The 14,303-nt window shown below is 46.3% G+C and overlaps 1 protein-coding gene across 2 annotated transcripts; it reads left to right on the forward strand.

The window, feature by feature from the left end:
* Positions 1-1,538: 1,538 nt before the first annotated feature.
* Positions 1,539-13,586, forward strand: LOC108676003 (intracellular coagulation inhibitor 3-like). 2 transcript variants are annotated; one of them, XM_018164050.2, is made up of 5 exons: positions 1,539-1,751; positions 2,383-2,471; positions 3,279-3,416; positions 4,009-4,110; positions 12,830-13,586. In XM_018164050.2, exons 1-5 carry the CDS (start codon positions 1,664-1,666, stop codon positions 13,001-13,003), a joined length of 591 nt encoding a protein of 196 aa, XP_018019539.1. In that variant the 5' UTR covers positions 1,539-1,663; the 3' UTR covers positions 13,004-13,586. The 2 variants fall into 2 exon arrangements, with proteins under 2 accessions (XP_018019539.1, XP_018019538.1); XM_018164049.2 differs by having other exon boundaries at positions 1,542-1,751; positions 3,276-3,416.
* Positions 13,587-14,303: the final 717 nt, after the last annotated feature.

The following is a 14,303-nucleotide window of genomic DNA, read 5'->3' on the forward strand; positions in this document are numbered from 1 at the left end:
TGTTTCTGTAATACAAATAATGTCTATACACTCGTGTTCGATCACAGTTAACCCTTCACTTTTTTGTTTAAAACGGAATCCGAGTTCGTATAAAAACATTTTAGAGCTTTTTGTGCACTTTCACTTTGATGCATGCCGTTACTTCCTTCATTATTCACCGGCCTAGATCTGCGGACATCATTCCTATTAATTACTTGTCCTCCATCTCCTCTGACTGACCTTGAGCGGCCGGCATTGTCTTGGCAGCTTGAAAGTGATTGATCTGATTTTCCGTTCCTTCCCGCGTGATTCTCTCCTGCCATTTCCTATGAAGATCCGCCCTCTCTAAAGGAGAGAAATTTTTCTGTACAAAAACGGACTTGTAATCAGCGGATTCTCCAAGTTTTCTCGCTGCCTTCAGCAAAATCCAAACCTGAGCAGGATCCTTTACAGTCACTAACAGAGGTCTGCAGGTGTTGGTAGCAGCATCCTTTGAGCGTAGCCTCTTGCACGATGTAATATCAACCGGTGTGTTGAGTGCCTTGCTACGACAATCTGCGATAAATGCAGTGTCAGTCACCACTCGGTTCTTCGTATCAGATGCGGTACTTTCGGGAACACCAAACGAGGCAAGGTTAGACTTCCTACGCTCTCTGTCAAGTAACTCTCGAGAGCTTTTGCTAGCAACTTCAGATAAATAAACTCTCTGATTCTTTGCTTCCATTTTTCGTATTTTTTGGCTGAGCCTTCACTTCAGTCAGCTCATTGCATAGCGAGCTAAATTTTTATTCGGCGAGCGCATCATTTCACTCAAGGAGTTTACTACATCATTCAATGATTTCGACTCTTTGTTTTGCTGTTCTTCTACTAGGTCTTCACCTTAGGTTATGATTGTTTAGCTAAATATCGCTTCCTTGTCAGTCAAATCAGGCTTTTTTGTTCTTCCCTTTAAGTTTTTGTTCTCACTCCGGATTTTTTGAAAGTTATCACCATAGGGTATTGTTCTTTAACCCCCAGACATTGCTGTCCTTAAGCACAGTTTATTGTGAAGCTAAACTCGATTTCGTGTAGTTTTTCCGATATAATTCATGTTTACAAAGGGAGGTCTTCGTCTGGTTATATACATAAAATCGGCTACAAATTATAGAAAGACATCTGAACGCATATGGAAATTGTTCAAATAAGATTTTATTAGTGTTTTGACTTATGAGGACGGAAAATGGGAAGTCGATGCTAAATTAAAATCGAAATCAACAGTAACATAAAACAAGTAGACATGTAGGAAAAAATTCAATGTCGTTCACCACGAGTGTAATATCGATGCTTAATCATTCAGCGAAACTATATTTTTTAGTTCTAAGGATAACCCAACCAATAGTACGGTTGTATACAGTCTTACTTGTCAGTATTTTCCACTGTATAGAATGTGGCATTCTCCCTGTCAATTTTTTTCGCGGATGAGAAGACGCTTTTATTTCATTTCACATAAACTATTTTATTTCCACTCTATCAAGTTTTTATTGACTGAAACATGTATTTTCAGAGTTGATTTGTATTGACTTGCAATTTTATTATCACTCAATAACGTTTCTTAGCAATTCAGTTGTCATAAGTTCTGGTATTTCTAGCTCGGTATTTGTTATTTCGTGCGTTCAATTTCAAGTTCGTGCTATCTCAATGATATATGAAATACTTGCAGGAATTTAACCGGCAATCGGGCGAGATGGTAGCCATGGCTGACATGATGACCGTGGAAAGTACCTTCAACCTAGGTTGGTGGTTGTGGTGGTTGGACTATGAGTACGTGCTGCAGCACTTGTAAACGTGACAGAGGGCATGTTTTTGGTTAATATAGTACGTGCTCCTACTACTACCTGCACCACGTGCTGTAATACATGTGCACGGAACAGAGGGCACGTTAGTTCTCAAGTGGATGAGTCACGGAACAATAATTCGCACGAACGTTGGTGACAGTAACACAGGAAAATGTAGTGCTCGTTTTCAGTAGATGTGTTACGGTTGAGCTTTGAGCGACTATCACGAGCGCGATTTTTGCATGCTACATGTTTATCAAGTTCACGAACAGGGGCCAGTTAAAGTCCATCAAGCTTTTCTTGACGTTTTTTAAGTGAGTTCACTTGTCGTCCAATTGAGAATTCTTCCTCTAGTTGCCTTAATTGATTCTTGTTTGCCACGAGGCTGATACCTTTTGGAAGATTCGTTCATTTAAACGAATGTTACAATACTTGCCATTATTTTTCAATATTAGGATGTGCTAAGCAGTCTAATCATAGAGCATCATGACTGCGGAAGTTGTACAACTAATTAATATTAAGATGACGAGTATTATGACTAAATTATCCTATACTAATAATCTGTGATTGATGTTTATTCTGTGTGCAGCGGCATCAACACCTCTAGGCGCCACCATGCTACAACTCCCCTACTACAACAGCAACATGTCTATGCTGGTCATGTTGCCGGATCCTTCGGTGGGTGCTGCCATGTTGTTTAATGTTGTTTCAACTGCCCTACTACTACTGCAACATGTCTATGGTGATCATGTTGCCAGATCATTTGATAAGTGCTGCCTTGTTGTTTTTCATTCGGTAAGATGTTGTTGCTGTTCTACAACCGCAATAACCTGCATGTTCATCCTTCTTGTATGTGCTCCGCCTCATTTATGCTCGTTGATATTACATGCACACCAATGCAACAAAATTTTAGGGCAAGGGGGCCCAGTGGTTACAATTAAGAGTACCAGGAATGTGTCAGATGTGCTTTTCTGTGCACATCTTATGTGAATAGTAATAAAGTAAGACCTGAAGGCTTTTCCGGTTGTAGCAATGATTTGAGTATAGTGAAAATAGTGTAACGATTATAGAATATTATTTAGGACTAAAGTTAGGTTTACAGTTAGGATGAAATATGTTTATATGTTGGAGCTTTAACATTGATGAATTCGGCGTCCAGTTAAAGTAAGAATTAATAAGTGTAGAGTACAGCATATCAGCGAGGCGATCTCTACTCTGACGTAGAGTTAGCAGGTCTGTCCAGGGTTGACATGGAGTACCAGGATTGGAGCAGAGAGGTTCAAGTTTGATCCCAGCTCTGTGCGACAGTTTCTGGTCAGAATCGGTGAGGTGGCGGGGCGGTTAAGCACAGCAGAATCTGAACTGTGAATTGCGTGTTCCGAGATCGCAGCAAGCTGTGAATGTTCTGCTATGTTAAGAATCGGCGAAAGGTTTACGGGCTAATCAACGACGCTTAAACCACTATTATTATTCCGTTTTTAGCAGTCAACGGTCGACGAAACGCTCAAGCAGCTCTCTCCCACCACGCTGTCGCAGTCTCTGGCCGCCTTGAAGCCAACCATCGTCAGGGTCTCTCTACCCAAGTTTGATCTTGCTAAAAAGATGGAGGTTGAACTTGTGCAGGTCAGCATTTTTTATGTGCAGCGCATGATCTAGAAATCAAGGTACACTATTAAATAGTGCTGGTCATTATTTTTTACTACGGTGGACGATCTCGACACCGGAGTACACGATCAAGTAGTGAAAGTCGGAATTACACGACACTTCTTCGTCAATTGCTAAAGTTGTTACCGAGTGTCCAGTGACTTACATTTATTTTAATCGACTGGATAGAAAAATTTTCACCTTTCTGGACCAACTTGAATGCAGGACAAATATTTCCTTCGTATTTAACTTTCAGGTGAATAAAGTAATCACATCAAAATTTTGTTCCCTATTCATTCCGTGAACAATGTCATAAATTTTTTTATCAATTCTTTGCCGACTTATCGACGATTATGGCGTATATCTAAATGCTCTAATATTTTCATATTCTAATATTTTGTATTCTATTTTTCTTCCCTGTGATAAAATCTATTAAAATAATTCATATAAGTGTTAGAATACAGGGTTTGCCTATGAATTCGTTCCCTTTCAACTCAATAATCGACAATAAATTATATCAATGCGACCAAAAACATACGTATGTTAACCTCCTTTAACTTTCTCTGCTCAGGGTCTAAAGCGCTTGGGTATCATGGACATCTTCAATTCCGCGGCGAACTTCACCAGCTTCACCTCAGACAGTTCTCTCTTCGTAAAAACAGCAATACACCAGGTATGTGTTGATGACACTGTCAACCATTTTGTGACAGCACATAGCAGTACTACCTACTATAAACCATATGTGCTCCCTGTACTACCATCAACCAGGCGTATTGTAGATATTACCAGCCACTACGTTTCTACCCTAACAAAAATCAAGGTAAGATTGAGACTCTGCCGTTGCCTCGCTATAGGTGACGTAAGGTTATATTGGGTCTGCTCAGCCACTCGACCGCAATCAGCGACTAGTCAGAGTCCCCTTGCCGACTTTATAGTCTCCTGAGAGTACGGCAAGAGTGGGTTTGACCGAACCTACCCAGCCTATAAACTGCCCAGAGGCTGCCCTTTAAGCCCACAACGGAAGGCAGTGGGCAAAAGCCTCCCGGAGTTGCATTGGCGAGCTTGTCAGCACCTGCGAACTAAATGTATGCCAGAAGCTAGTCAGTGCTAGTTCGCGTGCGTGCGTACGTATACGTACGCGTGCGTGCGTACGTATACGTGCAGCAAAACAAACATGTATACGTGTTTGTTTTGCTATTCTTCTCGATTGCTTAAATTTACGATTTAAACAATCACAAGAATTATTATTTGCATTTCTTTCATCTTAATACTCTAATGTAAGAGAATCAAGCAAACGTTCAATTCGAATTTAATGGTATGGCACTGGTACTATTATGGCGACGTGTGGCAACTGTATCATTGCCAGGTCTGAGGTATGTATATCATGTTAGGCAGTAAACAAGGGTCGCCTGCCGAAGACCACCACTGCCCTAGATGTAATGGACCATAATGATTCCAGCCTTCCGGAACGTAGCCTTCAACACTTCTGGACAATCATATAGGCAGTCGAAAGCCACCAGACAGAACGAATCAATTGAATTAGACCAATCAGCCCTCAGAAGAAACAGCCGGCGATCGAATGGCATGGTATTGTCCGCCGTACCGCAAAAAAATTCTGCACCATTCGGACGTGGCGCGCCGGAGCTTTGCAGCGAATGTGATGTCCGCCACCAAGCCGTCCGTATCTAGGCCATGCGTCGAACGCTCCAGCCGAGTGCTAACCAAACCTAACAGGGGTAACCACTGGGTAGGGTGGCCCAGTGGTTACAGTTCAGAGTACCAAGATTGGCGCAGATAGGCGCGGGTTCGATCCCAGCTATGTGCGCCAGTTTCTGGTCAGAATCGGCAAGGAGACCAGGCGGGGCAAAGCCAAATTGAAGTAGTGAGTTGCGCTTTCGAAACCGCAAAAAGCTGTGAATATTCTGCGATGTTAAGAATCGGCGACAGGCCTACGGCCTAATAAACGCTGAAACCGCTATAACCTGACCCAGCCACTCGCACGGCTCTTTCGACCGACGGCCTGGTGGTGCACGGCAGGTTTTATGCAAGGCCGGAGGAGGGCAAAGCCAAGTGGTCGCAGGCTGTTGCGCGCAAGTTCCAGTTCGAGCGGTGGCCAGGGTATGAAGTGATGCTTCGACGCAACGTTCATTGGTGGACGGCCATTCGACTCTAGACTATTCGACCTCGTGTCTAGGGGGTGCAGAGCTCAAAATATTCAAAGCAGAAGAATGTCAAGGATCGGTTACGGATAGCAGGTTCCATTCACGGCTGATTGGTGGATGTCCGGAGAGATCCAAGGCGTTCGATTCAGGGCTTATTGGTGTACAAAATTTGTGGTGCACGGCTGCGCTTCCTTAAACATTATGATGTCAAAGGGTACGCACACAGTGAAAGCAGGTTGCCAGCGTGCTGGTTAAACACTTACATTATTATCCTATGTTCATTCTTGTGGCAGGTTGGAGCAGGTTGCCCGCGCGGGCAAACCTGCTTTCACTGTGTGCGTACCCTTAGCCCTTAGGCAGGGAACAAGGTCTCAGAAGGATTACTAGAATTTGAAAGAAAAACCAGCACCAGGAGCCACAGCTAGAAACTAAAAAAACTGAGTTGCAACTAATCGAAGAGACAATACTTCTCGATTAGAGTCCCCGGCATGTGGAACATGCATGCATCACCGCTCCGTGTATGAACGCGTTCAAGAACAGACTAGATGCAGCTATGGAAAAATATAAGTTTGGACTTGAAATGCCTAGCACCATATCGAACCCGGTGGAAGTCTACTAACTACTTCAAACTATCGTCAGTTTGGAAAATATCCGGTCGAAAGACCTGTTTTTAGATCTCCTGTGAATAAGTCACAAAAGTGCAAGAATCGGCGACAGCCCGACACGCCGATTTTTCAGCGCCGACATCACTACTATGATATGATTTGTAAGAAAATATCTTCTGGAATTCCCTTGCATACCACAGTATGGGAACCACTATTTTAAAATAATTCATGTAAGAAACCTAATAATTATCTTCTGCATAGTCAAGAAATGAAAATTGTATTTCAACTCCATAGCCGTTATCAGTTAGTTTAAAAAATTATGAGATGCACACGTGTCACCGTAGCATGCTGCGAGCAGGCGGGTACGCAGGTACGCAGCCGTGCGCCACCAAATTTGTGCACCAATCAGCCTTGAAAGGAACGCCTAGCATATTGCCGGATGACCATCAATCAGCCGCGGATTAAGCCATCCGTCGGTAATCAGCCCGTGACATCATCTTGCTGTAAAATATAAGGAGCTTTACGCCAGCGTATTCTGAAGCGAATAGCCCAGAGAGTAATGGTTGTTGTTGTTAGTTGCCCGGGATCGCTGCTCGGCGGCGCCTACGCAGAGGCGGCGGCTCCGGGGGAGGGGGAGGGAGCGGGGGTTCCACTCCAAGGATGTCGGAGAAGGATGGGAGCGATGAGAGGAAGGCCGCAGTCGGTCCAGGGTTAGACCAGAGGTCCAGTGGGGTCAGCGAAGTGGGATGCAATGGGCAGCTGAAGAGGTGATGAGTGGTGTGGTCCATAGTGCCGCACTCAGGGCAGAGAGGGCTATTAGCTGCACCAATGCGGGCAAGGTATGAGTTGAGCCGCGATGAGTAGCCGGAGCGGAGCTGGGAAAGGGCGCTTCTGGCCGCCCTGGGGAGGGAAAGCTTGCTGGACGAGACGGGGGGGGGCAGGGGTCAGCAACACTTTGTTAGGAGCTGCTGAGGCCAGGTTAGAGGAAACAGCAGAGCTGTGCAGGGTCCTGAGGACGGCGGGGTAGGAGTCGGGGGGGGAGTGAACCCTCCTCCAGCAGGTGAGACTGAAGGGAGGAAGCGAGTCTGAAGCGTGTGCTTCATGGAACGGGGCCCCGATGTCTTGGTGACGTTAGGGTAGCTGGGATGGTGCGGTCGTAGGGCACTGGCAAGGTATTGTGAGCAGAGCAGAGAGAGGTGTTCAGCCACGGGTAGGACCTGAGCTTCGCTGTGCAGATGTGAGGGAGAGGCCATTTGAAGAGATCCCGTGGCTATGCGGAGGGCAGAGTTCTGAATGGTTTGCAGCTTAGAGATTGACGAAGGAGAGGCGTTTGGGAACCACGCTGGGTCAGCGTAGGTGAAGAGGGACTTAATAAGGGCCTTGAAAGTCACCAAGAGGGTTTCCTTCTGCTGGCCCCAGCTGGTTCCGGCAAGAGACTTGAGGATGTCGAGGCGCGGGCGGGCTCTCTGGCATATCGCAGCGATATGTGGCGAGAAGGTGAAGTGGGCCCCGAGGAGCTTCGGGGTCCGACAAAGTGGAAGGTCGGACCCCTCCCAGCTGACGTGAGAGTCAGTTTGTGATTGGTGGGTATCGGAGGTGAAGAGGGTGGTGTGGGATTTGGGAATGGATACCGATAACCCTTTCCGACGAGCCCACGCAACCACGTCGGAAGCGTGGGAGGAGAGGACTGCAGACGCGTCGGCTATCTGGACGGCCCCCGCAGCGGCAGTGAAGTCGTCCGCATACGAGGTGATTAGGGGGGCGGACTGGGGGAAGTCTGAAACATAAGAATTGAAGAGAACGGGCGAGATGACTGATCCTTGCAGGACTCCAGCGTGGACCGGCCGTGGAGAGGAGATGCAGTTATTGTAGGCGCACCTGGCTGACCTGCCTCTGATGTAACAGATCAGCCAGCGGGTGATATTGGCGTGGAGGGGGGTGGTGTCGTTCCATGAGATGAGATGAGATGAGCTGAGCATGGGGCACGGTGTCGAAAGCCTTGCTGAAGTCTATTGCCATTGCTATTGTCCTGGTTGGTGGGCGAGGCTGGTTGAAGCCTGTAGCTATGGCCTGGGTTACATAACATAACATAACATAGTGATGTCGGCTCTGAAGTGTAGGCCTGATGTGGCCTGTCGACGATTCTTTTCCCATTTCGTGCCTTGTTCATAGATCTAAACTCGTGTCATTTGACCGGATCTTTTCATGGCTGGCGATAGTTTGAAGAAGCTACTAGACTTCCACCGGGTTCGATAAGGAGCTAGGCATTTCAAATCTGAACATATATTTTTCCATAGCTAGCGCAATTTTTTTAGCTTACAGCCGTGGCCCCTGGTGTTGGTTCTTGTTTCAAATTCTAGTAACCCTTCAGGGACCTTGTATAGACCATGAGTATACTTGTTGGGCGGATGTTGTGAGGAAGTTGAGGAAGTTGGGCGGATGTTGTGGAGTGGAGAGGGCGGAAACCGTGCTGGGAGTCCACAAGTGGAAAGCGCTGCATTAAGGAACGGGAGGAGCAGACGCTCCAACACCTTCACAGACGGGCACAAGAGGGAAATGGGCCGGTATGAGGAGCTGATAGACGGGGGTTTGCCTGGCTTTGGAATGGCAATGATAGTGGCCGACTTCCAGATGGCTGGGATGTCGGCCTTGGCAAGGGACAGATTGTAAAGTTAGGTAAGGTACTGGATACCACTGGGTCCCAGGTGACGGAGGTGGAGGGTAGTGAGTGAGTCAGGGCCAGTGGCAGTCGAGGTACCCGAGCTCAACACCACCTGTCTGGTCAGGGGCCGTATTATCAAAACTTCGTAAGTACGCAAAATCGACTTTGTAAGTGCTCACAGAGCAGGGGCTTCATATACGGTTCGTTTTGGCATTCGCTATATGTGGCAGGATAAAAAAAATGGAAGTGCCCACTGAGCAGGTTTTAATGAAGAGGCTTTGAGGAAGTAATTTAATGACGGAAAACCCATGTCGGGGACGGCTACAGAACACTGAACTGATATTGGCGGTTAACATACAATCGTGAATGGCTAAGAGGGAAGACGGCCTGACCAGGCTTGTCCGCTCCGGTCCACAGTAGCAAGATCAAGACGGAGGCTTACGGCCTCCGTGCCTACATTGCCTCCGCTTACAGTTAAAGGCTCGACTCGCTTGTCAATAGGGCGCATATACTGGCGGGCCATAATACCCTTACAGACTTACGAGTGGCGTTGCTATGACAACGTAATGCTAGCGGTGGTATTATCAAAACATTTGAGCGGGAAACATTTGCGCGGGAAAAACATTTACGCTTTTAGCTAAGACTTGCGTACGAAAGTTTTGATAATGCCAAAATTAGGGTATACTTACGTACCACATAACTTTTTTGTCGTAAGTACAAAAAGTTACGAAGTTTTGATAATCCGGCCTCTGATCCGGAGTGAACACAGGGGGTGTGTCGGAGAGGGGATTACGGCGCTTGATACGTCGGTAGGTGGACCTGCAGGAAGGGTCACGCTGGTAGTGGGGAACCAGCGTGAATTGGCGGCAGAAGGATGAGGCTATGATATGGTCTGCGGTGATATAAGAATTATTGAAGGATATGGGTTGGTTAGGGGCTTGTCTGGTTGACTTACCGGAGAGGGAGCGTAAGAGCAGCCAGAATTTGGATGGATTTCTCTGCAGGTTGGTTGACTGTACCTCCTTGATCCACGTTGTGCGGGAGTGTGTGGTGATGGCTGCTGAGATGTTGTTGTTGAGGTCCGGGAGGCTGGGGTGGTTGGGGTTCAAGGCACGGATCCTGTCGCGCTCTTGAATGAGAGGAATGACAGATGGTGGAAGATTGGGAATGAAATCCCTTCTACATCCACGAGGGATGTGTCGACGGGCCGCCGAAGTGAGAACCCCCCCTAAAGAAGACCTCTCCTTGGGAGCAAGAGGAAGGGGGAGCAGCAGCGCTGAAAGCGGCCTCTGTGTCGGCGGCGTAACCGTCTCAATCTGCACGACGGAGGTTGATGTAGGTGCGGGAAGGACGGTTATTGGGAGAGTTCATGGAGTCCAGGGAGATGGAAATGGGAAGGTGGTCAGAGTTGAGGTGGGCCAGTGGAGTCCAAACAGCGTCTAGGGCCAAATGGGGGCTGATGAGGGTGAGGTCAGGAGATGATGGGGCTCCTTGTGACGGGAGCCTGGTGGGGTGTCTTGATTGAGTAGGACTAACTGGCTTGAATCTATTTGGTTGAGTAAGGCTGTGCCACGGGCGGCCGATGTTATACAGGTGAAGTTGTGCAACATCTATAGAGATGGAGATACCCTGGTGTTCTGTTGTTGCATCGCCAGGGAACAGGTGGTCTAATGGGATCGGGGAGTACGAGACGGTATGACTCACAATAAAACAGAGACCGCCAGCGCGAGGGCCGATGGGTCTGTCGCGGCGGACCAGGGTGTAACCAGGGAAGGTCGGGGGGTTTGAGACCTCGGTGAGCTTGCTTTCCTGTATGACCGCTACAAGGATGGAGTGGGTGGCCAGGAAGTGGGCCAACTCTACGGCGCAGTGCCGCAGGCCGTTGCAGTTGAACTGGAGGAAGTGGGTGAGGGCAGGTGGAGGTCCGTTAGCAAAGAACGGGCATTACACCCGGGGCAGGTCCAGGTGTAATACTGGGGGACGCCCTGCTGAGCCCAGAGCACCGTTTGTGGACCCAAAGGCCGCAGCGGTAGCATCGGAAGGAAGTTCCCCTCCAGGTGACCGGGCGCTCGCATACGCCACAAGGGTCAAGGCCGTGGTTAGGGTGGATACCCGCCATCAAAAGGAGGAGTTGTGTCCGTGTTTGGCCCAACGGAGCGACGGGTCACTCCGGAGGGGTCCATCCACCACGAAGAGGTCCAGACGTTGTCCACCACTGAACGTTGCATCGAATCATTACTTCATACCCTGACTTTAGCTCGAATTGTAACTTGCGGACTACGGACTGCGACCAACCAGCACAGGTCGCCAGTGGAACTGCATGCATCCTGCCGTGCACCACCAGGCCGTCACTTTTAGCTCACAACATCCGGGGTTAGGTTTCAGAAAGCATAGTTCAATTCAAAATCTATCGTCCTTCGACGAGAGACTTCCACAGCTTCGCTAAATTACGTAACTTTTAGCTCGCATCATCTGGGGTTAGGTTTCAGATAGCTTAGTTCTGTTCCAAAATTTATCGTCGTACGACGCGTGGCCGTTCGACCGTAGCTAGGCTGATAGGCGGGACAGATACGGACGGCTCCGGCGCGCTCCGTCCGGGTGGTGTAAATTTTTTTAGCGTTTTAGCGTATTGGCAGACGACGCTGGGCCATACGACGTCAGGCTATTTTCCTGTGAGCTGATTCATCTAATTCAATGGATGTGATCTGTCTGGTGGCGTGCGGCTGATAATGTTGCAGTTAAGAAGTGTAGGCTACGTTCTTCAGGAAAGGGATCATGATAAACCATTCGAGGCACGGCAGTGGTGGTCTCCGACAGGCGTCCCAGAGCAGGCTAAGGCTATACATCGTCTACACCCGCGTTCGAGACTTGGGAGCTGCGCGTCGTTCTTTCACCGGACTGCAGGTGAGCTAAGTGTAATTTAATCTCATATTAACTCTTCACTGCTTACCGATGTCGATTACACTGCTATACTGGGTATGTAAACAAATGTATGTTCTCTATGACTGTAAATGTTTACCATCACCAAAACCAATAAATGTTTACAAATACAATAGAGTGGAAAGCCGTTATCAGTTAATTCAATACAACCGAAATATAAAAGAATCATGGTTTAATTTTTCGTCCATTTTCCAATGCTTTGCTAAATTTCGATGTGACAGCGTTCCTCATAGCAGAGAATACACAACTCTGGTATTGTTTGGTTACTCAACGCTGATATTATTACCATTAGTTGAATATAGATAACATTTTGCATTATTTCTTCGGGTGTGAAGGAAAAATGTTTTCCCCACGAACACTATGTATACCCACGATTCAGAATTTTCTTAGCATGCTCTTAGCCTCTTTGTACTCAGCGCGTTAGAGAAACAGGCATTGATAGTAAATCACGTATAAAATCAATTTCTCCTCAATTCCTCTCACAGCAGAGGAAGAGGGGGCGATTTATTCAATCATATAGACTCGGCCAGAGCTGCCCGTATACGGGGACGACCCTAATACGATCCACTCGGCCGCCAGAGTAAGGACCTGGCTCTCATAGCTGTCTGACTTGGGATTGGAATGTAGACCTAAGAGCGGACATAGAGAAGCTGATTTACTATGCTCCCCGAGTCCTAGGCGTTCCCTAATTCAGAGCCGCCCTCCACTCTAAATATTATAGGGTAGTAGTACTAGCAATCAGTACTACAGTATAGTATGTGCTACTACCGTCCAAATACCTTCAATCATTTGTGTTCCCGATACCGCCATCCACTAGATGTGAGTAAAAAAATACTACAAAATCTTGCTGGCGGTTATGCTGCGCAATTATTAAGATGGCGGTTATCAAGAAATATAAACGACGTTAACTTAGAATGTGCCACGTAGGTCGAGATAAGTGTAGATCAAGTGATATTATTTGATTGGCTTCGAGTTGCACTTCGCCTGCGATTTACAGTATTACTACTTCAATTTTCATCGCAGGCCAAGGTGAAGGTGGATGAAGAGGGCACGGTGGCTGCTGCCGCAACGGCGCTCACCGGCAAGAGGAGCGGCGCTTTCCAGTTCGTGGCCGACCGACCCTTCCTGTTTCTCATCTACGACAGCCGAGTCAATGTGACTCTCTTTGCCGGCATCATCAGGAACCCGTCCAAGTAAACACATCAGTACGACGGCCGGGTCAATGTGACTCTCTTTGCCGGCATCATCAGGAACCCGTCCAAGAAAACACTTCATTATGAAAGCCGGGTCAGGGTGACTCTGTTTGCAGGTATCCTCAAAATTTGTCTACAGATGGTCCTAGGCGATGCATTTTCCGTAAGATATAAGACTAGCATTTTAGACGCTGGTGAGATAGAATGTCTTATAAAGGCTAGTGTGAGGCTTAAAAATTATTCAAGCTGGTGTTAGACAAAAATAGTCTAATGGTTGGTATAGGAAGCAAATTATACTATCTTCTCCAATGTCATCAGAGTATTATAAGGATGGTTTAAGACCTGAGTATCATGCGGGCTGGTGTGCGACCGAAGGGCATCACTGACTGGTGTAATAATAGGATCGAATCAGAGTGCTGAAACTATTTACATGATCTGTGTGTATCCCATATTTTATTTTTATCCCATATTGTTTTGGCACAGCAAACATATCACTCACTTTTGTTTTCTTTTATTCCATGTTCTTTTTCTACACACTATTATTCTCTTTCGAATAATTTCAAGTAAAATTCGCAATTGCACTGTAATAAACATGAGTTATTTTTCATTAGTTTCATTTCATAAATTAACCTTAATTACATCAGGCGCAAGCAGCACGCTGCAATATCGGGGTGCAATGGTTTCAGGACTTTGTCCAGGACCAATTTCATCATAATCTATTTAAATGTTTTATCATGCAAAATTGGCGGGAAGATCGTTTTTTTAACCCATATTAGATAAATACGAAATGTCTATAATAGGTGTCCCGTATCGAGTTACAAGAACGATTTCAAATCTAATGTTCTTATGTGGAAGCAGATAATAGCTGGAGTTCAATAAAATAATGTAAATTGAATTCGATTTACAATTTTTAATACTTTTTGTTTAAAATGAAACGTCAACATTTAAAATGGTATTCGAAACTGAAGTAAGTAAGAAGTGTTCCTTCAATTTACAAGCTTTCAGTTTGCAAATTCATATAAAAGCTAGAAAGATTCTGATTCGATCAAAGCCTGGTGAAGATCGAATCGTAATGGGGCATGACGAAATGATCAAATTTTAGAGTGCAAATTATATCTTGTGTGGATTGTGGTTAAGGTGAAATTGATTGCAGTTGAAAATTTAGTGAAAAAAATTACTCTTCCTAACCTGGAGAAAATAACGTCGAAATTAGAAAATCAGATAAAACCGTTTTTAGAAATATATCGCTTAATATATCGTATGTTACCAAAATAATTAAATCCATCTACCTCCAATCGATTTAT

Source organism: Hyalella azteca, unplaced genomic scaffold, assembly GCF_000764305.2.
Source record: "Hyalella azteca isolate HAZT.00-mixed unplaced genomic scaffold, Hazt_2.0.2 contig3455, whole genome shotgun sequence".
Lineage (NCBI taxonomy): Eukaryota > Metazoa > Arthropoda > Malacostraca > Amphipoda > Hyalellidae > Hyalella > Hyalella azteca.